Source organism: Oreochromis aureus, linkage group 7, assembly GCF_013358895.1.
Source record: "Oreochromis aureus strain Israel breed Guangdong linkage group 7, ZZ_aureus, whole genome shotgun sequence".
Lineage (NCBI taxonomy): Eukaryota > Metazoa > Chordata > Actinopteri > Cichliformes > Cichlidae > Oreochromis > Oreochromis aureus.
The window spans coordinates 22,804,047-22,829,467 of record NC_052948.1 but is presented as its reverse complement, the minus strand read 5'-3'; the positions used below and the strand labels follow the sequence as shown (position 1 = coordinate 22,829,467).

Below are 25,421 nucleotides of genomic sequence, written 5' to 3'. Positions count from 1 at the left end.
GGCCAGGGGAAATTTTGCAACCCTGTTTACTGTGTGTTCAGTTTTCGTGTTAAAACACTGAGGTTGGTTATCAAAAGTTGTGCTGAAACTGGCTGCAAGCAGAGCTTAATTTGGTATATGCTGAGCTTAATTTGGACAGAAATGTCACAAATATACATTTTTAAAAAGTTTTCAATTCAAGTGTTTATTACAGTTTTACATGCAGTGGTTATTTTACATCTTACATCTTACAGTAAATCTTATTCGAGTCCTTATTTGATCCATCTGTATTTGATATTTAAAAACTTGCCTTTGGTTTATTGACGTGTGTTTAACAAATGCATACTGCAGAGCAGGAGCTTCCTGTGGTTAATATGTAAACTACAGCAGAAGGGATGAAGATGCCCACAGGAACATTGGACCCTGATAAACTCCTGAATAACTGGACACGTAAGTAGACAGCTTCAGTGGCTGGCAAATACCAGACTGCTCTTGACTAGATAGTTTTACATCATACTCATCAAGAAATTTGCATGGACCTTAATTTTTTTTCCTTTTTTTCTTTTTTTTTTTTTTTTTTTTTTTTTTTTTTTTTTTTGCCTTTTTTCTTTTTGATGGTTTAGATTTAACTTTGACTCTGCCTGCACTCTGTAGCACTGGGCTTTGCTGAAACTTAACAAAACTGGCCCAAGTCTAGACATAAACTCATATTTACTACTTTAATCCTTGTCAGTTTTCAAAGTATAATCCATTTGCATTGGTGAAAATGGACAGTGGGCTTGTTGGTGCTGGAAAACAGCTTCTCCATGTGGACGTCTATATTGATGAACATCAACCTTCTAGAGGAATCCTGGCTCTTCTGAGCAGACTTCGTCCCAACTGGAAGGCACAAGACATTCAAATGAAGGCAAGTGAATGTTTGTATCTCTAAATGTATGGATTACCAAGGACTGATTATTATTTTTTAAGAAAGCATGAAATTCATACATTTTCATTTGTATTTCTAATCTTACTCTCATGAACTTTCAAATTTAACGTGCTGACTGGGGCTTGCAGCATCTGAGACGTAGCTTTTGTTTTTTGTAAAGTTTCTCAGGGCGTTGCATGGTCTGACCTTGGGATGAATTGGCTGGGAAATCCACTCCTGGGAAGATTGTGGCATTGCATTAACATACTCCTAAACACACCAGACCAGCAAAATGAAAACATCTGCTTTTATAGGAGTAGTCTAATAGCCCTGGGAAACCTTTTGATTTTCACATGTCTGTTTAACCTGTATTCATCATGTGATAAAACGTATGCATAAACTATGATTTATATCTAAATGTATTGCCTTTATATGGCAAAAATGAATACATCTTATAAGAATAGGGAGCAGGTGGAAGAGAACCTGGAGCAGTGCTGGTATGAAAGTCAGTAGACGCAAGACAGAATACATGTGTGTGAATAAGATGGAGTCAAGTGGAAAGGTGAAGCTGCAAGGAACAGGGATAGTGAAGGTAGATGAGTTTAAATATTTGGGGTCAACCCCCCCAAAGCAACAGACAGTGAGGTAGAGAAGAGAGTACAGGCAGGAGGGGGTGGGTGGAGACAAGTGTCAGAGGTTTTTTGTGAGAGAAGGATAGCAGCAAGAGTGAAAAGGTAGATTTACAAGACAGTAGTGAGGCCTGCTCTGATGTATGTTTTGGAGACAGTGGCACTGACAGAATGACAGGAGAAAGATTTTCACCCCATTCAGGAGTGACCTGAATGGACAGGATTAGAAAATACACATACTTATTAGGTTAATTGGAGATTCTAAATTGGCCGCAGGTGCTAATATCAGTGTCTGTCTCTCTGTGTTAACTGTTTGATAGACAGGCGACCTGACCGGCATGTATCCTGTCCTTCACCTTATAACAGCTGAGATAGGCTTCTGAAACCCCATGGCCCTGAACTGAAGGGGTTAAGAAAATGGATGGATGAATGAAAAAAAATACAGAGTGCAGTATAAATGCAGTATCAAATTGAAATTCACACATAGTGATAAAGTTGTGTCTTGTTTTGGCTGGGCGCCATATTCCACTGTACTGTAAACTGTAGAAAGACACATTTCACACATCAAAATGAAAAGAAACCCAAGGTAACTAGACAACAAAAGTAGACTTTTAGGAAATTTCTTTTAGTAGTGCTGTCAAAGGGTCTATTCACAACAGGATAATCCCATTCTGGTCCCATGTGCAAACACAAGGTCCAATATTTCAGAGAAATAGGGTTTATGTTTGTTAGGTGACCCCACATTGGATGGATGACCTCTCAATCCTCACCAGGTCCAGTAATGTACACAAGAGTAGATGTTTCTCTTCAGCTCTCGCACTGCAGCGGCTCCTTTAATGGTGTATTGTGTTCGGCAAGGAATGGATAGACAACTTCTGCTGTTACATGTGAGCTTTAACCCAGTATACATAGCACTCCTTTCAAATGACTGTCATTGTTTTGGGTTTTATTGTTCTTGACCCCAAAAAACTTCAACATTTCTATTTTATAACAAACTAACAGAACAAGATAAAGGCTGATAAATACACATTAAATGATTTACATAAGATTTTTTGTAGAAAGTGTGATAAAATGTGTTTCAAAGATGGAACAAGAGCACATTTGTAGAATTTTAAAGGCATCCCTGGAATTTGAAAAAAAAAAACCCAAACAAACATGTTAAAGCGAACGCAAATTTCATGTCAAAAAGAAGTGCAGATCAAAGCATGCAGATTTATCTCGTGTGTTTTATTTATTTTTTTTTTTTAATAAATTTTGGGGGATTTTCAAATGAATTGTAAAAATTCAGCACAAAAGAAAATGTAAGATACAGAGGCAGAAAGAATTTAATGAAAACCAGCCCTGCATCCATATAAATACTGGGTCAGATGTCAAGGTGGGCATGTTTGTTCATTTTCCATTTAGATGAAAAACTGTGTTGTGTGCAGGTCCCATCTGATGCTCAGAAAGTGCCTTGGAGACTTTGACAGAAATTGAGAGACTGAGAAACCACAGAATGACAACAAATGTCAGAAAAAGCCGTTGCAGTCAGTGGTCTCTGCGGTGTTGTTGTGTACACATACTGAGGAATAGAAGCTGTTCCAGAAGTGGGATTTTCAATGTCACCATACTTTATACAGCTGTGTCTGTAACTATGTATTCATCTACCTGTTGTTGCATTGACTCTACACAACAAAGATGTATGCATACCAGTTTAATTTTGTTTGTTATTTTACACTGGATAAAATGGTAACCAATATTCCAAATTAATATGGAATATTGGTTACCATTATTGGACACAAAAGAAATCAAACCATGCCAAACCATACCAGCACTGCTCCATGTTCTCTTCCACCTGCTCTCTATTCTTGTAAGATGTGTTCATTTTCCAGCATGTATAAGGGTGATCACCCAAATCTTGAACTCTAATATATGCTATTAACAGAAACTGGAAAATACACAATACACAATAATGCAAAGACATAAAAACAGACAGGGCAGCATATGAAGTAAAACCATAGCTGATGCTACAACAAAGACTGGGGGGAACAAAGGATTAGTTACACAGATTAGGATTAGGAAATGGGAAACGGGATTTGTAACAAGACACAGGTGCAAACAATCACACAAAAATGAAGCTAGTCAAGGAAATCAGGGAGAAAACAGGAAGCAAAACTAACCTAGGACACAAAAGAAATCAAACCTTCAAAGTAAAGACAGAAAGTAAAGTACAGCAAAATCACGAATCAGAACACAACACAGAAACTTTGTACTAGGAAAATCTATCCACAGTTACAGATTTTCCAATCACCATTTCACCTAACCCCACTAACTTTATGTCTTTGGCCTGTGGGAGGAAGCTAGAATGAACCCAGACAAACTCGGGGAGGATTTCCAAACTCCAGATCTCAAGGTACTGAGTTCAAATCCACCATCTGGCCAGATGAACTCAGGACCTTATTGCTGTGAGGCAATAGGGATAATCACCAATTCTAAACTCAACCTATCAGATAACAATCAAAACTTCAAACTCTTGGGAAAACATTAAAACTAAAACTCTAAAGCTCTTAACTCAAACATATTCACAAAGGATTAAAAAAACCCTCACACGAATAAAAAAAACAGGACCATGACAATATTTGTAATACAGTAAATATATACATTTCTCAAATTTCTGTTAAATTACACGCACTTCAAACGACATACAGTACATGTGCCATCTTCATTGTATAGACAAAATAAGAAAGACCTGTAGTTGATCAGCAAGAGTTTATGAATCTTTATGATATTTTGCAAGATACTCTTCTACTCAAAGATAAGAACAAGCTGAAACAAAAAACTAAAGAGAAACTGGAAACTTTGACACAAGGTCCTTTTACAGTAGATGTCCATGATATAGATTAATTCAGAACCCAGCATGAATTATCTTGCAAATAAACATCTGAAAAATTAATATAAAAGACCTCTGACAAATGATTCTTTGACTTATGTCTCATCTAGCTGCTACCTGTTGGTTGTCTAAACTTGTATGCTATGATAAAATCATTTTAACAAAAAGCTGTTACTTGAGTAACCTATTTGTAAATGTAAGTATTCATGTGGCAACACGTCACAGAGGATTTTCACATGCATTCTAAATTTTGTATTACACAGGTATTTTCTCTAGTTTCTTTTTGAGTGTACTGATGTGAATTTGCTCTGTTTCTGTGGTTATATTTTTCCCTTTTCTCCAATAATGTGCATTTAATGGAAGGTTAGTGAAATTTTTAAATGAGCTATAACAGCGGTAAATTAGTGGCCTGTAAATCAATATGGTACTGAAAATGTAATCCAGAATCCTGAAACCAAACTGGGGTCTGCGAGTTGTCTGCTATTTACCTTCACAATTAATGAAGAATAGTATGATTTTCCAAGATTGTTATAAATGTAGATGTTTTAAGGAAAGTAACCAATTAAAGTTATAGTTACAGAATAATTATATGACTGCCTGCTGTATTGACAGATGGTAGTGAAATGTTATTATCTTTTTTTTTACAGTAGGATTTGTTGTGATGGTATAATTATGATAACCACCATCCTGGGTTTTATGGGCTCTTTTGACAATACAGAATGCTAAAATATGGTATAGCAAAATGTTTCATTTGCTGTGTTCTATCTGTCCAAAACTGCATTTATCTTGTTCATGGCCCTTTGGATTTCTTTTCATTCCAGACGTTCACAGAAGGCATCACCAACCAGCTTATTGGCTGCTACGTGGGCTCTCTCCTGGAGCCTGGTTGTGTCTTGGTGCGACTATATGGCAAAATGACAGAGCTCTACGTGAACAGGGACCATGAGGTGGAGATGTTTCAGATCCTCCACGCCCACAGATGTGGTCCTGAAATTTACTGCAGCTTCCAGAATGGCATCTGCTACGAGTTTGTAAGAGGAACCGTGCTGGATGATAAGCTGCTTCGGCAGCCGTCTATCTACAGGTCTCTGCAATAACACACACACACACACACACACACACACACACACACACACACACACACACACACACAGATAAACATTATATAGTTATATTTGTATAATTTTTAGAATTTCTTTGCTATTTTAATGTGTGTGAATGGAGACAGCTTTACAATCTGTATATTCAAGTTAACAATAAACCTGCCCTAATTTAAGAAAAATGAAAGAAAATAATGACAATGCTGATTATTGTGCAAAAATTTATGCAAAGTTCATATCCTGAGTACAACTACTGTGTAGGTTTGTAATTATTTAATATCATAGTGTAAGGTGAGATGCTATGGGCAGGAGGTTTATTTGTTTATTAATTAGTTTATATGAATAGAAGATTTTTGGCTTTTTTGCCTCAACATGTTCTTTTCAAATCTTTTTTTTCAAACTAGTACAAAAAGGTTTACAAAATTATCCACTGTAAATATTCAATGTTGATATTTGTTATCCCTTTAAAGCTAAGTGTATCAAATATGATACTTTGCATACTTAATTTTAAGGCAAGAAATAACAAAAAAATGGCAGATCTGGCATATATGACAGAAATCAAAACTAAAATATACAAATTAATATTATTTTTTTAATTATTATTTTGTTAGAAGGTTCAATAAACACACTAGAAAAAAAAACAAAAAAAAAACAAAACAACATTTTGAGCTTCAGCAGCACTTACACCCACAAAAGTCAATAATCTGGAGCCTGATTTGTATAACATTTAGCACAAGTGGAGTCTATCGTCAGTGAATGCTACGTCCAGATGAACAGAATCAACTTTTTTGGATTTACTTACCTGGATGATTGAACATGCATCAAGACAACATTTAGCGCTAAAAAAAACGAAGCAAAAACACATGTCTGGGCAGGACTCGTGGAGTGATAAAGAGCGATATCCAAAATCTCCTGAATTAAATGTAGTACGCACATTTTTTTACATAATTTTATGCAACTTTAACTTTTCTTTCTGAGAAAGTGAATATTTATTCATAGGACCTCATTTACACATCATATCATGAATTTCAGAAAACTTGTAACTCAAAAATATTTTTATTTTTAATTGAAATAATTAACTTTGGACATTTCATTTGAAGCCATCATTGTACATCATCATCACTTTTTGAGTTCAGGTGTGTACATGCAAACCAAACAGTTCATTTAATATGTGCCAATGTGGGAGTTTCTTATTAGTAATTAGAGTCATGTTTCATGTTGAGCAATGATGTTTGTTCATGCCCCCATTATATTCATCATTCCCATGATAACAGCCTGTCATCATTATTCACAATTCGGGACAGTAGAACTCAACAGAGCCAGCCAAGGTTTCACATCCAGGGCCACAATAGACATCAATCAACTTGCTCTGCCTGATACCCTGTGTGGGGGATACCCAGAAAACTTTATGTCACCATTAAGATGCCTTGAGAATGAGCGCTCAAATGGTCAAAAGGTCATAATCACAACAAGGTCCATTTTTTGAAAAGAAGAACAAGATAAGAGCACTAAATGTGGAGGGAGTTGTGTTTCTGCTCTGATAATGATTGTTTGTGCAATAACAGCGTCAGCCAGGCTCATCTGAGAAAATGTTTTCTCTCTGCAGATTGATCGCCGCAGAGATGGGAAAAATCCATTCGATCCAGCCAAAATCCGGTCGGCCGGTCGAACCTGTGCTGTGGACAAAAATGTCTCATTTCCTCAAACTAGTGCAGAGCAGTGTCAGCAGCAGTCCAGCTGGGCAGTGGTACATAAGCAGGTACAAGTCATGATAGCCACAGAGCACAATATAATATAAAATGTATAATTTTTACAATACATCCACTTGTGATTGACCCATTAAGCAGCTGCACTGGAAAAAGACAGGAAGATTTGCACTACGCAATAACATATGGGCGGTAGCTTTGCCAAAAAAACGCAAACTACACTTTTTGTTTTGCCAAAGAAATATGCTTGGAGAACGGCTTGGTTGTTGATCACCTGGTGGGGTCATTCAAAGTATTGTTGTGTTGCTAGAGAAAAAGACGAATCCCCAAATGACATCAGATCTCACAGATATACTCAAGTAGTTCTTTGGCATCAGGTGACAGCAGGTATCATTCCCATATGGACATTATTAGTGACATTATTAATATATCCTAGTAATAATCTATTAGCCGTCACATTATTATGAGACACTCTCTCACTCACTGATATGGAGAGCTACACATTAATGTTACCTATCATGCAGCAGCTGCACAACACTTCAAAGGTAAAACACGTACTGTAACAGCAGCAGTCATTTTCAGATTTTCCAATTCAGTTAAGTATAGGAATACACACCTCTGAAGTGCTGCTGGCTAAATCGTTTTCAGACTGTACAGGAGCAGACGCACACGAATGCTTGAGGTCACCAAAATGTCACTAGCAGTTATTAGTTAGGCTAAGAAATGTAGCATGAAATGATGTGTCCAGCAATAAATGGACCATTAATATGCAATTCTATATTTCTTGTAAAAAATCAAGAGAGGTGAAAACCAGAGATGACTTGATTCGTTTAATTAGTTGCTTATGTGACATCCGTTATTACAACAATGTCTTATAGCAATTAATCTACTGCTGTAATCATAATAAAGTATAAAGTACAAGGGCTGAGAGCTTGACAGCTGTAACAACAGTAACTAAGGGGGTGGGGCTTGTGATTAGTCAGTCATCCTGTCAGGAAGGTTTCAGCTTAATGTGTGTGTATGTGTGTGTGTGTGTGTGTGTGTGTGTGGCTGTCGATTACCTACTATACTGAAAATACAATGTTTAAAAAACAAAATACCTGATGAGTTTGAGACAGGAGGGCACGCCGATGTTTAATCGTGCTGTCCTCTTTGATAGAAACCAGCTTCATTTTCAACTGTTTTATCTTTTAGGCAGCAGCTCTTTCGCTGATGTCTTATCATTTTCTCACATTGCTCAAACCATCCTAAAATGCTCTTGTCCATCCAAATGTTGCCTGGCTTAACGGGCAACAGGCATTTACCCCTCCTTACGTGTATGGAAGCCATCACTGTGAGCTGTCATTGGTCAGAGAGATGAGGCGGGGGAGTGGCCTCATTGCCACTGACAGCTCTCATGGGTGAAGGGGTGAGAGGTAAGAGGGGTTACAGGCAAAGACACTACAGAGAAACAGACTCTTGGCTCTCCCTTATCGGTCAAACGCTGAACCTTATTTGTGTTTGCAGCAAAGGGGTCGGAAGTCCATGCAAACAGAACCTGGAAGGCCCCAAGGTTTCTAGTCACTTTTCTTTTAGCGTGCAAGGCAGGTAGGAACTGAATGAGTCATCCATAAAGTAGAGGCTTGGAAGCAGAGGGCCTTTTATGATAAGAGGTACTTTTAACATCCAGGATTCACAAAAGCAAAGGTCTCATAGAGATATAAGAGAAAATATCCGTAATTAAACATCATCATTTTGGGGTTTGGGGGTTTTTTGCTAGCTAGCTAGCTAATATGACAATGTAAGTTCTAAACTCCCTAGGATAAGCTGAAATTTATTTATTTATTTTATCACAAACTGCACAGATAAAAAAAATTGTGTTAACACAAGACACCAAATTATGCATGGATGGGTTCTCTGCTACTGAAAATTAAGGCCACAAAGGAGTAATAACCTACTATTTAAGTCCTGCAGCTCCACACACCGAAACATTTTTAAAGTTCACTTTTGCTAAAGTTGCATGCATATCCTGCTAAACTTCAGTTTTCAAGAGAACACTGAGAACATTGTGAGCTTTTCCATTTTACCCACTAAAAGCAGTGAATGCATGTCTGAATGTGGCTCACTCTGCAATATACAATAGGAGACTGCACCACATTTCCAGGCCCAATAGATGGTGCTATATTGTGAGACATTTTTGAGACTTGACAGCGCTGTGCAGCTCGCGCTCAAGTAGATACGGAGCAATTTAAAATTACCTGGAATGATCAGTATTTAGGAAATGTACCATAACAGTGTGGGAAAATAAAATAATGGAAGGAACACTACAAATGACTCTGAGGTGTCAAATACTAAAAATTAGAAATTGGGTTATTTTAATCTTACCTAATGTCTTCTGTGTGTGTGTGTGTGTGTGTGTGTGTGTGTGTGTGTGTGTGTGTGTGTGTGTGTGTGTGTTTGCACGTTAACTGGTCTCTTGAGTGTGAAAACTGCGTGCAAAACATGGCACAGAGACAGAAAAAGAAAAGACCAAAAAAAGGGTTTTAAACAAGCATCAGAGAAACTTTTGTACTTGAGACTGTATGAGTGCTGATATGAATGTGATATTCAGAGGAAATGGTAAAAGAAAGGCAGAGAAAGAGAGAGAGCAGGAAGAGGCTGCACCTGCAGAGGAGGTCTTCAGCTCTCAAGCCACCCGCTGTGCAGAGGGAGAGAGAGGGGGAGAGAGACAGATCGACAGAAGGAGAAGCGAAGGAGACGAGGGAAGGGGGAGCGCAAAAGAGGCTGCAGCAGCTGCAAGGTTCAGAGAGAGGGAGCACAGTAGAAGTCAGAGCTGGGAGAGAAAAGAAAGAAAGGCAATGGAAAGCAAGAGTGCAACCTCTTTTTCTTCCAAAGCCCCCCTGCTACGTCTCCCGTTTGCACTCCTACAAATTGCATAAAACTGCAAAAAGAGAAAGAGTGGGGGAGAAAAAAGACGAAAAAGAAAAAAAAAATCTGCAGTGCTCGGCTGGTGTTTGAAATCATATGTAAATAAGGCACATTGATAATGAAGCGCCAGAGGAGGAAATTCCACTAATTACCTTACAGAGACTTGACAGGGAGCAGGAGGCGAATGTACTTGACGCACTGTTTTTCATGAAAAGGACAGAAAAGAGAGAGGAAAAGATCTGATGGCAAGACGACAGGTTTCCATTTAAAGTCAATGTAAGTCTTTCATTTAGCTTTTGATTCCAAGTAATCGTGGGTTCCTATGTGAACGTCGGGTTGTTAGGTTAAAGGAATGGGTTGGTTGAAAAGGAATCAGGGTGATTCACCATTCAACTGCATGTTTTATTTCATATTAGAGAGGAGATAGATAAATTATGCATGTCAGAGGGGGTCGATTTTAAATAAAGCTGTCACCGGCAAGTAGCTGTGAATCGAGTGCTCTATTCTGGGCCTATATCTTTTTTAAAAAAAGGCAGTTTGGTGTCAAAATGTAAATCATTTGTACACTGATGCTTGAAAATAAAGTAAAATAAATCTTAGTTATTTTATCAAAGATCTTGTAACCAGGAAGTTGGTATTTTAAAATACTGCATGTGCCACACTTGCTTGCAGGTACGCACGTTACAATTTAGATTGCAACCTCTTTTTATTCAATCCATGTATTTATCTCAGAGAGAAGCGAGACTGACTGAACAGAGCAGAGAAGATAACATACAAAGTGACTTGTTGTGTAGTGGAGGACATGTAGACAGCAGAGCCTCTGTGCCGCGGCTATAAACACTATAAACAAGGCTCATCCTCCTCTGCTTTTATTGTGCGTTCCTTGCAGGCCTCACTAAATTATGTCTCCAAGTGTGTATAATACCGGAGCATCTGTTTGTTCCCTTTTCGAATAAATAGGTAGTGTTTAAATTACACTGTTTAAAGTACCCTCTTGCCGTGGCAGTCGTGGGGACTGGAAAGGAAACACAAAAATTAATTAGGAGACGGATGCTTGCACAGCATTTCTTCCAGGTGCATTTTGCACTGACGTCCAAGGACATTAGTGCCGTCTTTGATAGATTGAATAATCAAGAGAGTGAAAACAAGGCATGTGACCTCTCAGCGAGGCTTGCTGAACCGTGTCAGTTTACAAACAAGTTCTACTTTCTTGTCTCAAACTCTCTTGCTCCTCTTACCAAGTGTACGGAAGACTCTTATACAAGTTTAGTTCCGATTTTCATTGGGAAAAAACAATCCCATAGACAACTTCCATCTATCCATTTTCTTCCGCTATTTAAGTCAGGCCTGCAGGAGGGCTGGAGGCCATCTCAGCCATCATGGGATGAGATGCAAGGTTGCACCCTGGACGCCAGTCTGTTGCAGTGTTAACACATAGAAATAGGCGACCATTCGCACTCATATTCACACCTATGGTCAATTTAGAATCACTACTTAACCTAGCCCGATCCATGCTTCCTTCATGTTTGATAAGACAGATTTATTTTCATAAACCGGATGCCCTTCTTGAGACAACCCCAAGTTGATTTTGTGTCTCCTCCCAGTGTTAAACTGGGGCTCTTTTGCTTGTTAAGCAAATGAGTAAACCTAAAACACTAGAGAACCATTGACTTAGCTCTAACAAAAAAAGAATAACAGTACCACTTTATAAAGGCAGACAAAGCACTTAAAACATCTCATATAATAGCTAAGCATGTCTTTTCTCTGATTTTCACTCGATTGCATTTTTTAAGGAGAAAGACTCCTCCCATGCTAGACTATCCCAGTAGCAGAATGTACAAGGACATGTGCTAAAGTGAGTTGAATAAAAGTGTGTTATTGTCAGACTGTGAGCATTTTTACCCAATTATACATCAGATGAATTGGGAGGGTTGTATTTCTAAATGGAAATCAAAGTATTTTTCAACTTCAGTGATTAAAACTAAATGCCGAAGTTCTTTTTTACAGTATTTGGTGTAAAACATCACACAGCGTTTATGACTTTGGGTGTTCAACTTACTACGCTTCTTTACCTACTTGCCAGAGTTAAAGACATCACTCATTCATGGGAAAAAAGAGCCCTTTTCCATCATAAAAAATGAATAATTTCAACGTTTTACCTCTTGCAGTTCTGCAGATCTACAAAAGTTGCCCAGCTTTAAGACTTTGTCACAGGAAATGGAGTCGCTGAAGAGACACCTCTCTCAGATTGACTCGCCAACTGTCCTCTGCCACAACGACCTCCTGACAAAGAACATCATCTACAACGAAAAAGAGGGTGAGGAAAATTCTTTGGTTTTTAGAATTTTATCAACCTGAAAGCAGTAACAAACAAAAGAAGGCCTAATGCTAAGCTAACTTAATTCTAGCTGAAGAGTGGCAGTGCTTCTGAAGCTAATGCTAAAATAGATGAATGTGTGGCAATATTCACATTACTGAAAATGCATTGTCCCTTATTTAATATCTTACCTTATTTGAAGTTATTCTGTTATAATTTTTTTTTAAATATTCTTTTTTTAAATATTGCCCAGGCTAATGTTCAGCAAAAGAGACTCCCTGCTCCTTTGACTCCCACAAGGTTCCTCTACTTTCCATAAAAACACGAAGGCTCATCAGTTGTACATCTATAGCTGAAATGTGTTTATCATGTTGTCCTAGTAACTGCTGTTGCTTTTTTTCTCCTACATCCATCAGGAATGGTGAAATTCATTGACTACGAATATGCCGATTATAACTACCAGGCCTTCGATATCGGCAATCACTTCAACGAATTTGCTGGTGGGTCTTTCAAAATAGCATCAATTTACCCCCAAATCTTTTTCACAGCCAGGACATATAAGATTCCTTAATGTGGAATATATGACTGCAGTAAATATTGTAAATACAGGATGTGATATTTTCAACGTTGTGTTTTCTCTGACTACATCATGTTATGTGTCTGATATAATGTGCTGTGAAACAATCTCCTTCTTGTGACACTGCTCAGAAAAACTGCTGCATTCAGTATGTATTCTGCACAGTGATAAAAGTGGCTTTGACGGACCAGCTGTGTAAGAGCAAAGCTCGACAAGGACTGTCCGAACAATCATCAATGCAGTAATTTTAGATTATTCAGCTTTCAAGTCATAACTTGCAAATTATCCACAATTCTCAATGATAGCAGCTGAAGTTATGTCTGACAGTCTTATGCAAGAAGGGGCAGACTGGAAGGGGCAGACATTCTCCACACGAATCACATGCTGGAATGAAAGATACTGCACCTTTTATTCAAAGAAACAAATATTACAACTTTTTATTGTGTTCTTTGCTTTTTTTAATCCTGATTATACCTCAAGCAAAGTTTGAAAATTAGCCGATGGCATGGTCTTGAATGATACAACTGTCTTGCAGACATTTGAACGTAATAGTTTATGTATGGAAGCTTTTATACTGGCAACATGAAAAACCAGTCTAGCTGAAATAAAGCGTTTCATTATTGTCTGTACAATGTACTTCTAATCAAAACCCAGATGTTATACTATTGCTGATGTATGTAGAAGTCAATTTGTCTAATTGACAGGGTGCTTATTTACACTTCACAACATTTTATGTAAATCACGTTTTTTTTGTTTAAGGTAGACTTGTCAAATAAATGCAGTGCAGCAAAAAGCACAATACTTTCTCTGAAATTTAGTGGATAACATGTTATCCACTAAATTTCAACATATTGTTGTCAGCATGTTGTCATCCAGTTTCCATGCTGCTTTCTTATAACTTGTCCATTTGGAGCAAACGTTTCACACTGCTTGAGTGGATCTGACAAGTGTTGACCAAAGAGCTGTTGCTCCACTCAGAGTAGATATAGTTCACTGGCACGTCTTCAAAACAAACAGTTATTTTAGGCATTGTGTTGAATTTTAGCACCGGCGGTAGTTCCACTAATGTGCACGTATATATGTGTCGCATTTCAGGTGTGAATGATGTTAACTACAACCTCTACCCGAGCTGGGAGCTGCAGAGGGACTGGCTGATGGCCTATCTGGAGAGTTACAAGCACAGCACAGGACGTGAGGTCACAGTCACGGAGGCAGAAGTTACGCAGCTCTACATTCAAGTCTGCAAATTCTCTCTTGTAAGTGTCTGCTCCCACTGACTTTGTTGAAATGTTGAAATATATCATTATGTAGTGCCTCAGCTCTTTGGAAAGACTTTGGAAAGTGACAAATCTCTCAACAGTTATTTCCTTTTCTTAGGTTTTGCTCTTGGAGGGACTCGAATATCTCAATATTATGAGATTAGTGTATGCATTTCAACAACATCCATATGTCTGCAGAGCTCTGGAATGGCGGGGTGGCAACACCTCACCATCATATTTTAACAATTTACTTTTCCAGCGCTCGCCCCCCAACCCAAAGAAAACCAAACCATCCACAGCTGACCCACCACTGTTCAAACTTTGATGGACTCCATCTGAGTTGATTAGAAACTACCGCAGGGAAAAATGAAACACAGCAGCCAAAATTATTTTTCTTATGACCACAATTTTCATTCTTTGGTGGCTCAAGTGGTGCTGGACTATCTGTCTAAAAGTGCTTTCATAGCTCAACACAATATGCAGAATTGTCCAACCAATTTTGGGGTGGTGTAAATGTCTCTTGAAATAGCACAGAATTGATGAGAAGGCATATTACTTTTTAAAATAACTTGTGCTTCTGCCAAAAAACCCGAAAGGGAAATGTGTGTGTGTGTGTGTGTGTGTGTGTGTGTGTGTGTGTGTGTGTGTGTGTGTGTGTGTGTGTGTGCGTATAAGGGGTAGAATATAGCCTGGAACTGAGTGATAGAAGTGATAATATCACGTTGATTGAAATCAGATTTTCTGCAACAAACCGAGGCAGACTCTTGAGGGTAGTAGGAGAAATTGATCACTGACGCTTAACAAGCCAAGTTTCCAGCTCAACTCGCTTTGACAAGCTGTGTGTCAAAATGAAGCATACAGGGCAGAATACTGATATGTTTCTGCTTAAAAATATTTACAAATAGCCGCATCACAATTAAATAAATTGATTACGTCTGCCTTTAATGAAATCAATTACAAGTTTATCAGTTTGTATCACCTTAATATAACTTGGTAAACTGGTGAATTAACAGTATGTTAAAATAATAGCACGCTCCGTAGTTTATAATATAGACAAAAAGTGACACTGTAGGAATTGAGGGAAGCCATCCTGCACTGTGTGGCATCGATGATGCCTGGCCAGTTGCCAGAGCTCTGCGGCGTGAAGCTGCCTCCTTCCCATCTTAATCCTGGCAAACTGTGCCAAGACGCAGTGGGGTCCTTACAATTCGTCCTCTCCTCCGCAGGGATCCCCCATGATGTTGAAGCTGAAGCCTGTGGCTTGATGATGTCACTCTTCCCACACATTTATCATCTCCGTTTTTCTCAATGGCTCCCTGTCACCGATAGTCTCTGCTTAGTGTTAGATTAATGCTTTCTTAATGGAGAGCAGTTATTAATCATAATGGAAACACGCTCAATCTCCATCTCCAACTAAGGACAGAGATTAGAGATGAAAATCTGCCAGGGCGAAGGAGAAAAGCCAAGGGAAACCGCACATTGCTCTTCAAGTATTTCATTCCACCCTTTATTTGATTATCAAATAAAAATGTGATTATATCACTGGGCCACAGAACAGAGGCCCTTCTGGATCTTATTAAGACTTGCTATTAGTGGCCTTACCATGAAGATTTACAATAAGGGTGGAGAACAACAGAAATTTATGGAGGCATGGAAGTCTGCAAGACTAAGTGAGCAAAACCATTAAGGAGGGAACCATTCAATACAGAGGTTTGTCATTCTGACTAAGCAGCGTGCAACTGGCATGCAGCGGGAGCAGCGGCAGCAGTTATGGGAGCAGTTAAAACATGACAACTGGAGGTCACTGAAGTGTGTTTTCACAGTTGTGCGCTATGGCAAAGGGGAATGTTGCAAGAACATAAAAATGCAGCACCTGCAATTCTGCACTGCAAACACAATGCGCAGTTTTACACTTCTCCTGCGACTGGCTGTGTGTTCTTAATGAGCCTGTCATTCAAAGAGATTCCTTCAGTTCATTGGCTCAGTGAGCACACCCTACTGAAGTGTTCCTGAGCAAGGCATAACATTTGACCTCACTGTGGCCTCTGTGTAGGAGGCAAAGAATTATGCTTTTGAAACTTAGTTGTTTCAAAAGGGCGTTTGAGAATCTCATTGTGGTCACATTATGCTGTCATGTTGTCATTCCTTTGATGACAGAGTCCAATATTGTACTGACCGTGTGAGCTTTAATACCACATGTAGGCAGTACAACAGATAACTGTATTTTGTTAAACGGTACAGTCCTTCAGTTATTTTTCCATTTTCCTATGATATTGCAATGTTCTTCTTTTTTCAATATTCAATCTTTTTATTTTTTATACACTGGCTCCGTGTAAAATCAATTTAAATTCTACAGTTTTGTAAAATACCTAAAAAGTAGCACCAAATCAGCTCAGACACGAATATGAACCAGTGTTACGCTTTTTGAAACTTTACTTAATTAATTTTTTTTTACTTCCACCAGGCATCCAACTTCCTCTGGGGTCTTTGGGCCATCCTGCAATCACGTTTCTCCTCGATTGACTTTGACTTCCAAAGGTTTGTCCAACGTCTGACAAAGACATTTAAAACTCCCACAACTCAAAGTATCACTCTGCATAAACAATGCTCAAGTTTCATAAAATGTCCTGGGTGAGATGTCCCATCCATCAAAAACATGTTGAGTTCATTAGTATTTAAACTGATGTTCTAATTATGTTAAGTGACACCTTCACATTAAAACACTCTCAGTAAATGTTTAATAAAGGAACCCATGTAACCGCAAATAAGAATTATTACTTCACTGCAGTTTTTTTTTTCAACACTTAATGTCATCATCCATCACTTGAAATACTCTGAAAAAGAAAAATATTTATAGGACATTGAATTCAGGCTCTCGGTATATTAGTGCAATGTTTAGACAAGCAGGATCTTCATTAGAAAGGAATGACAAAGAATTTGTTGGCAGAGAAATTGCAAAAAAAAAAAAACGGTTTAGAAAACTAAGCCTAGAATATAGAAATATTTCATTCTCCCCCCCAATGCTCCAAGTCTTTGTGTATTTAAAATCTGGCATAAAAAACAGGCGGGACAAACACACTTCTTCTACTCTTCATGTCACAGACAAAATATTTACACATGAAATTCTCTGCTTTTCTTCACTGATAAACCGCAACATCATAAGATGAAAGCCTCGGTTTTCACAAAGACTTTCAAAGGAGATCAAAACCAACGTCTTTTATTTTTAACAGTGATCACCATTGAGGACTAGTTATCTTAAACAAGTCCAGGAGACATTCCTCACCAGCAGCAGCACTCAGACAGTTCAGGAGGGCAAAATGTTTCCCTCAACCCCCACTTTTTTTCTGCCTTTCTCCTTTTTCTGCATGCCCCACACCCACAACAGTTGTGATCATGATCCTAATCACTATTGACACACGGCACCCTCCCCTCTGTGTGGCTTTTTCTACTCGCTTGCAAGATCAGCGACAGGGCCCCCACCTCATTTCAATCTAGACCTTGGAGGAAATGTGATCCAGAGGGGTGCTGAGGCACAGAGGCACTATTGTTCCAGTGCCGTCGTTCCTGCCTTACATATACATCTCTCATCCCCGGCTGGGCCACATGTGCCTGCTGAACATCTACTCCTTTAAGCTACCGGCTGAGGTTGTCCTAAAGTGGATGGTGAGGGTTGGGTTACCTTTCTTTAACTGGAGGGTTAAACTGAAATGAGCTCTGAGAGCAACAACAACAATGGAGAACCAAGTCTAATGTTTAAAAGCAGGAGGCTACTACCTAGCTAACCTCTGCTCCACGCCCATCCCTATCATGCAAGACACATTCATACACTTAAGCCCCCCTTTCAGGCAAGAGATACATAACGTCGCTGGCTTCATCCATCTGTTAAAGTGACAACATTATTACATTCAGACGTAGATAAACTTTGCCTTAGTGCAGACGTACACACGACAGACAGCCTCAGTAATTGTGCAATTTTTGTACAATGAGTTTTGTTCTTCAAGAAGAAAAAGATAAGAAACTATTTAAACCTTGAGCTGTTGCATGGGTGTGCATACTTGTCTGTGTCTGTGTGTGTGTGTGTGTAATTTCTCCCACTGCTATCCCCCTGAGCCAAATCTCCAATAACTTCCCAACGAGTGACAGGCGTCACCCAGGCCTTGTGCTCTAACCAGACCCAGATGTAGATGTGACAATAGGGAGCCACAAGGGGAACGCAAACCCGCCCTCCTTTTACCATCCATATTTACTTTTCTTATATGATTTTATTCATGTGTTGAAAGTGTCTGCAAGTCAGCGGTCTAGATTTGTGGACGTGCTGGCAAGGCGAGCTGTTATTTGACAAAGACATTATTATAAGGAAATGAACAAGGAGGAGGCCCACTGTTTGGAATAGCTTGACTACAAAATTGAGGGAATTGTGCACAAAAGCACATTGTGAAATGGAATACCTGCATTGGCAGGAGATCATTTTCCCCTACTCTTGCTAAATATAAAAAAGCCTCCATTCATTTCTGATGAAGATAAACATTAAGTATGCTAGTCTTAGGTGTCACCCTTAATAAAAATAGGGATAAAGGGGATTGTCTGTGAAACTTGCTGTTCTTATAGGAGGGTGTCCTCAAATAGATTCTACCTGTGGAGGGTGTAATAGGCAATTACATTAATAGCATAAACTACTGGAGTGTGTGTGTGTGTGTGTGTGTGTGTGTGTGTGTGTGTGTGTGTGTGTGTGTGTGTGTGTGTGTGTGTGTGTGTGTGTGTGTGTGTGTGTGTAAATTGAAAAATAACGCTGATTTTTTATTGACTTGATTTTTCTTTACTGGATTTTGTTGGGAAAAAACTCATAAGTGTGGATAAAAACAAGAAGCTGCTGCCTGGAATTCTTTATTGAGGAATGTTTTGTATAGGAATGGTAAGCGATTCAATAAGAGAGCAATTAGTGTTCAGGTATTCGGTCAGTCTGTGTGTCTGATCTTGCTGGATTTTTCAGATTCACATAATTTTCATTTACACACATCCAGTGAAATGAGTGCATTCAAAGAATAGCAGAGAAAAAAACAAGGTTGACATTGCATTTGTTTCCCAATCCTTTTCACAAAAAATAAGTTCAGGACCGCTATAGGAAATGAATGGAAATCCACTACCCCCCCCCACCCCCTCCCCCCACTGAATGAATGACCCCCTGAATGGCCCACTGAGCGACCCACTGAACGACCCATTCAATGACCCACTGAACTGAATTTGGTGGGGTGACCACAACTGGAGGGCTAGAGCAACATACGCTGCCATCTAACATATCATGCCATAGGAAATGAATGGGAATCCATTCCCATTCAGCGCTGTGCAGTTACGTGTTACCCACCGAAAACTTTTTGTGTCGTGTGAAACATCAAGTAAGAATGGGGAAACATTAGGTTATCGAAACTACATGTCCCGTGGGTTTCCAACAGATTTGCTAAAAGTAGTGATGAACATGCCTGCGTTACAACTTGAGCGTGTTCCAGCAGTTGTGTTACTGGCATCCAAAACATAACCTAGTCATTAACATACACTGGGCAGCAGGGTTTAGTGGTGCCACCCCACAGGGAGCATGCTAACTGCTAATTCTAAATTAGCTGTATTTCACCACATAATATATGAAAGTCATGTTCTGATTCCATTCGCAGTTTATACAGCATCCAAACTTGTGTGGAAAGCAACTTGTTCATAGCTGTACAACAGCTCTACCTCCCCCACCTCCTGTATACAGAAAATGCTGCTATAGCAGTCAGCAGAATCTGATTCTAGTGGGTCATTATGAAAATATGAAAATGAAAATGATGAGCAAACACTTTACTTTTCTGGACCAATAAGGATAAGGGAGGCTTCATTCTGCTGTCTGAGTAAATGAAAGAAGTGTCAGTTATCAACTGTAGCACGACTTGCTTGAAATTAAGTCTGTCCAGAGAAAACGCCTGTTGAGGCTCGCCAAACCACAGCGAGCGAAGTGAAAATTGTCTGCTGGCCTCCGCCAATGATTTCTACTCCCCCAAATTTTATTATTAATTTTTTTTCTTTCTTTTCTTTTCTTTTCATTTTTTTTTTTTTTTTTTATTTTTTTTTTTTTTGCAGTGGCAAAGGTTATACACACAGTGTACCACCTATCTCTATCAAACATCTACTGGTAAATCTAAAGGTCAGCCTTCAGCAAAGCAAAAACCAAAAGAAAGGAGAAAATGATGAACAAAAGCAGACAAAAAAAGCCAGGCTTTGACACAATAATTAGAGTGTAGCTTTACCCAGAGATGCAGGTGGGAAAGAATAACTAAAAGGCATGTGACTAAATTATCGTTTTGTCTCACAACACAAGAGCTTGAAAACTGATTTGGCATTGAGGAGTTCAGTGAAAGCACTGATTAAATGACAAACTCCTCTCTGTGCCTCCATTTTCTGTGCTTTTGAAACTTCACTTTATTTCAAAGGGTATAGTATAATGGCCAAGGGCAACAGCGTACTCAGACATCAGATTTATTGAGGCGTTCGATAATACGGTTTGAACAAACACAAAACCACTTCTCTTGCTGTTAAGTTCTGAGATGCGCTGAAGCTTTGGCACAGCTTTCAGACTCATTGCTTCATTTGAGTGTCTTGATGCTATTGTTATGCAAGATTGACAAACAAAAAAACAGTACCCACCTATAAGCCAGACAGAAAGAGCGGCCAGTAGCGAACAGTGAAAAATACATTATGGCCACAGATATATACAGAGGTGGGAAGCAACAAAGTACAACTACTTTGTTTTTGGACTTCTGTAGAACTTCTAGGTATGTGTACTTTACTTACTTTTGAGTTTTACTCCCTACAATTGAACAGAAATACCTCTACTTTATACTCATATATTTTCAAATGATGGAGTAGGCAGGACAAAAGACAGGGGTCAAAGTGGGCTGCAGTGATCCAGAACAGAATCTTCAATGTAGATGTGATCACTACATATCAGCTTCTAGCTAGACTATAGAAGAGAAATGAGCATAAAGGGAGCATAAAGTGAGTAAAGTGGCAGCTAATTTCAGCTGAGCTAATATCATGCAATTTGTCTCAGAGCATGTCTGCTAGCTAAACGTGCAGCTGCTGTATTTCGCAGGGAGAGAAAAGAGTGTGAGAGAAGCCAAGTCAGAGATGGAGAAAGACAAGGCTGACAAAGACAGGACAAGAGAGTAGAAGACAGATTTCTGTTAAAGCTAAGGACTAGTCAGTGAAACCTGATAAACTGGAAATTTAAAGCCTACAAGTAATGTCCACTTTCATTTTGTGAATATATCTGATCTGTACACAATATCAAGTTGTGTTTTTTCACACTGTGAAACTTTTTACAACACAAATTGTAAAATGTTTGAATAACTGTCTGTTATTCAAAGGTTCAGTGAACATGCTAGGCAGGCCAAACAGGTTAGTTTGCAGTGCTGTGGTGAGGTTTCAAGAGTTGGACTAATGCAGTTGGCTGCCATGTTCATGGTCAATGTTAGGTTACATCAGGAGCAGCAGATATCAAAGTCAGCTTAGTCTGATGGTGCTGATTAGATTCACTCAGCCCAGCTAATCTCAGGATCCCCACTCCTGCTGAATCCCACTTTAACCCCTGATTATATTCATTTTTCTGTTTAAATGTAGAGGCAGAACCTGCCATTTACAATGTAGGTAACCACAATTAGAACTTCCTCTTTTTTTATTTCCCTTTGTTTTTCTCTGTTTCTGTTCTACATAACAGATGTTTGAGATATTCATTAGAATAAGAATTTACAGTGCATTACAGCAGTCACAGCACTTCACCTGATCCACGTCTGTCTCATTTTGTTACAGCCGTGAACCAAAATGGATTCAGTTCATTTTTCAACTCAAAGTTCTACACACAATATCCCTTATTGACAAAGTGAAAAATGTTTACTTGATATTGTTGCATTTAATTAAATGTAAAAACAAAAATATAACATGTGCATATGTATTCACAACTTTTGCCATGACACACAAAACAGGTACGTATCCTGTTTGCAGCTTGATTTGAGTCTACCTGTGGTAAATTCAGTTGTTTAGACATGATTTGGAAAGGCGTACACTTTTCTATATAAGGTCCCAAAGCTGACAGTCCATGTCAGAGTGCAAACCAATTCAGGACAATGATTTCAGCACCGCCCCACCAATCAGCCCTGTATAGCAGAGTGGCCAGGCAGAAGCCACTCCTCAGTAAAAGGAACATGACAGCCTGCATACAGTTTGCTAAAAGGTACCTAACAGATTCTCAGATCATAAAACAAATATTGAACTGTTTGTCCTGAATGCCAGCAGGGACACCGTCTAGTCAGGGTCAAGGGAAAGATAAATATATAGCAATGTAATGACACATCTTTGATGATGACCTGGTCCACAGTGCTCTAGACCTGTGGCAGGGGTGAAAGTTCATCTTCCAACAGGACAATGACCCTAAGCCTGCTGCCATGATAACAAGTGTGTGACCTCAGGACCACTCAGCGAATGCCCTTGAGTTACCTAGCCAGAGCCCAGACCGGAACCCAATGCTGAAAAAATATGAAAATGGCTGTTCACTGATGCAACCCATCCAACCTGATGGAGTTTCAGAGGTTCTGCCAAGCTTGTAGCATCAAACTCAAAAAGACTTCAATACAAAGTATTTAGCAAAGTCTTGTAAATACTGTTTGTATTGTCATGAATGAATAGTTGAATTGTAAAGCGCTTTGAGGGTCTCGAAAAGCACTATATAAATGCAATCCATTATTATTTTTATTATTATTATTATGTACTTTTTACTTTTATGTTTGGAGCACATTTCATGGACTGTACTTTTTCAGTTGAGTAAGAAGTTGAATCAGTTATTCAGCTTTTACCACATAATCTTTTTAAAAGAATCTATAATTATATTTAGTATATAATCTTATTTATTATAATCTGTATTAGAATATTATATTTAATATATCATATATTATATAAATGTAATAATTATATAATAATTAAATTACACATTTATAGAATTACGTGGAAAATGTCTGTAGTTTTGCCCCTCTGGACATATACACTGCATCTTGAATAATGATTTTACATTACAAGTATGTTTCAAGTGATTAAACAGTTTGCAAGTTGCCAATATGTCAAAGAGGCTTCAACCAAAGAATGTTAATAATATTATGAATATTATATGTTTACTACAGGCAAGTAGGGTCAAATAAAACTGTCTTGTTGAGTTGAATTGTGGAACTGTAGCCTCTCAGACACCTTTTAGATGCTGTTTTTCTGTCAAAGCCAGTGGTTCACAGGTATAAACAAGGTTTCCATTGTGCCATGATGTCATGATGGGTATTGTCAATAGTACGACGAGTCTTTTCACTCCCAGTTTGTCAATATGAATTCCAAATTGTCCCTGATGTTTCATGGGTGTGTCTGTAATTGGAAAGTACTGTGTCTAATATTAAAGCACTGTACAAATGGGTAAATTTTTCTTATCATGTAAACCATACAAGTGGAGAGACTATATTTAGATTTATTTTTTGTGAAACACCAGCAAAGTTACTTAGTAAAACATACAGCTACGGTAAAGAGCGATCTTAAGACAAAATTTGCCATGAGTCATATATGCTTGACTCGTCATATATAGAAACGGACAAGTCTCAGTTATTTGACATACCTGCCTGAGCACATTGGATCTAATGTTGACACATGCCACCCTTAGGCAATGTGACTTTCCAGCCAACAGATCAATGTACAACAGTACAGTCTTTAAGGCCCATTTAGTTTTTGTATAGTGTGTAAGATTTTTTTCTGTTATCTAATCATGTGTTTTCTGTCTCCTGCTGTTTTTTCAGATATGCCACTGCACGACTCAACTACTATTTTGAGAAAAAAGAGGAATACTTTGGACTGGCAGTGAACTAATTAATGCCTCTACTTTTGCAGAAAAGTTATGTTTCTTGTGTCAAGTGATGTGGTCCATATGTCAGATGGTGGAAATGGAAAAGCATAGAATAACCTTATAAAGCCTTATAAAAGTGCTCCCCATTGTTTGTTATTTCAGGCTGTATAGTGTGAGTTAATATGTTTTGCTATCACTGTGATTTTTAAAATATTTGTTTTACCACAGTCAGTATGCCGATAAGCCGATTTGGCAAATCGAGAAGAGGCTCATGCCAGAAATGAATTAATTGTTCCCACATTTAGCCGAGTCACATAAAGCCACAAAAATTGAGCTTGATCATAAAACACATAAGAGGGTTATTTGCAGGCTTATTCAGTGTGTACCACAGCTCTGGTGGAAAACAAGCTTTCATTTCAACTTATTTACTGTAGCAAGGGCATTATTTTAATGTTTCTCTGCTGTAAAACTATCATGTGTGACTTACAGGGTGTTCGTTAATGTTGCCATAAAATGAAAATTTAAAAGAAAATATTTTGTGTTGACCAACATTATTGAAGCTGTCACTGTGTGAAGACAGGCGAAACCGAATCAGGAGTTATATATAAAAGTTTTATGCACATGAACCAAAATGCAACGCTGACTGATGTCAGTGCTTTAACAAGTAGATTTTACTTACTCTGTTCATTTTATAAGGTGAAAATGTACTTTAACTCCTAATAGCGATCTCTTTTCCTGCAACTCTGAATTGGATACGTAGAAGAGCATGGATGGATGGATGGATAGAGATCTGTTTTTTAAAATTATTCTTAAAAATTTAGGCCCACAAAGATTGTATGTTCTTGGTGTAATCTCCTTGAATATGTCTCACAGGATGTTAAAAAAACAAAAACAGATTAAGGGAGCACACACTAGGGCAAATCTGTAAATAAGCAATTTAAAATTGTCATAGCATAACAGGCACAGCTGTAATTATTGATATTTTATTAGGTTTATCTGTCAAGAAGCAAGTATAATTCTAATAGACTGTGCCCACAACAGAGCTTCCCTGGAATCAGCTGACTACAATTCAGCATTTTATTGCAACAATATTCTTTTTTTTGTCATAGAGATTTGTAGGAATAACTAAGCATTCACCCTTTAACTTATATTTAAATGCCATGTGCCATGCATACATATAAACAATGAAATGATTATGATTGACCAACACCAGGGGATTTAATTGCAATACTTTGCTGTTTGCTTTTCGGCTCAATTCAAATGCACTTATATA

At 38.4% G+C, this 25,421-nt stretch overlaps 1 protein-coding gene across 2 annotated transcripts; it reads left to right on the top strand.

The window, feature by feature from the left end:
- Positions 1-335: 335 nt before the first annotated feature.
- On the top strand, positions 336-24,680 carry zgc:113516 (uncharacterized protein LOC541449 homolog). Of its 2 annotated transcripts, none has more exons than XM_031731830.2 (9): positions 336-429; positions 713-886; positions 5,206-5,468; positions 7,091-7,243; positions 12,266-12,414; positions 12,831-12,914; positions 14,087-14,247; positions 16,715-16,788; positions 24,102-24,680. In XM_031731830.2, exons 2-9 carry the CDS (start codon positions 746-748, stop codon positions 24,169-24,171), a joined length of 1,095 nt encoding a protein of 364 aa, XP_031587690.1. In that variant the 5' UTR covers positions 336-429; positions 713-745; the 3' UTR covers positions 24,172-24,680. The 2 variants fall into 2 exon arrangements, with proteins under 2 accessions (XP_031587690.1, XP_039471470.1); XM_039615536.1 differs by having other exon boundaries at positions 343-429; positions 754-886.
- The last annotated feature ends 741 nt before the right edge of the window (positions 24,681-25,421 follow it).

Excerpts from the sequence above, each read along its gene's own strand:
- zgc:113516 (XM_031731830.2), top strand. The coding sequence starts at position 746 with ATGGACAGTGGGCTTGTTGGTGCTGGAAAACAGCTTCTCCATGTGGAC. Across the intron at positions 7,244-12,265 it reads GGGCAGTGGTACATAAGCAG|TTCTGCAGATCTACAAAAGT; the intron begins GTACAAGTCATG and ends TACCTCTTGCAG. Across the intron at positions 16,789-24,101 it reads ATTGACTTTGACTTCCAAAG|ATATGCCACTGCACGACTCA; the intron begins GTTTGTCCAACG and ends CTGTTTTTTCAG.